At 74.2% G+C, this 430-nt stretch overlaps 1 protein-coding gene across 1 annotated transcript in view; it reads right to left on the bottom strand.

The window, feature by feature from the left end:
• The window catches only part of PROB1 (proline-rich basic protein 1), a 5,935-nt gene that overhangs the window by 2,395 nt on the left and 3,110 nt on the right, over positions 1–430 (bottom strand). The window contains exon 5 of the mRNA XM_010850610.1: positions 34–427. Within this exon, the coding sequence (XP_010848912.1) occupies positions 34–427 (394 nt within the window). The remainder of the gene's footprint in view (positions 1–33; positions 428–430) is intronic.

Genomic DNA, 430 nt, shown 5'->3' on the forward strand with positions numbered 1-430 from the left:
CCCCCCCCCGTCCTCCCCGCTCTCGGGGGCGAAGAGCAGCCGCAGCCGAGGCTGCCGCGGCGCCTCCACAAAGTAGTAGCGGCCGCTCTCGGGGTCCACCAGGACCTTCCCCGGGTTTGCAGCCCCCGGCGGCCTACGCGTCCCCTGGGAGGAACCGTCCGCTGACCGGTCCAGCGGAGGCGCCGAGGCAGCGCGGGGCTGGGCCCGGGCCGTTCTACGAGTCGACGCCTGGGGCTCCCGCAGGAGGGGCGGCTGGACCGCCACCGCGGGCTCAAGGGCCTTAGGGGGCGTCTCCAGTTCGGATTCCATTCCAGAGCTCGAGCTAGGGTGCGCCTGCGGGGAGCTGGGGCGTGGCGGTCCGGGAGGTTGGGTCTCTGCCGGCCCTATGGGCGACTGCTGGGGTGAGGTGCGAGCGCCGCCTAGAGGGCTG

Source organism: Bison bison, unplaced genomic scaffold (genome assembly GCF_000754665.1).
Source record: "Bison bison bison isolate TAMUID 2011002044 unplaced genomic scaffold, Bison_UMD1.0 scf7180017864291, whole genome shotgun sequence".
NCBI lineage: Eukaryota > Metazoa > Chordata > Mammalia > Artiodactyla > Bovidae > Bison > Bison bison.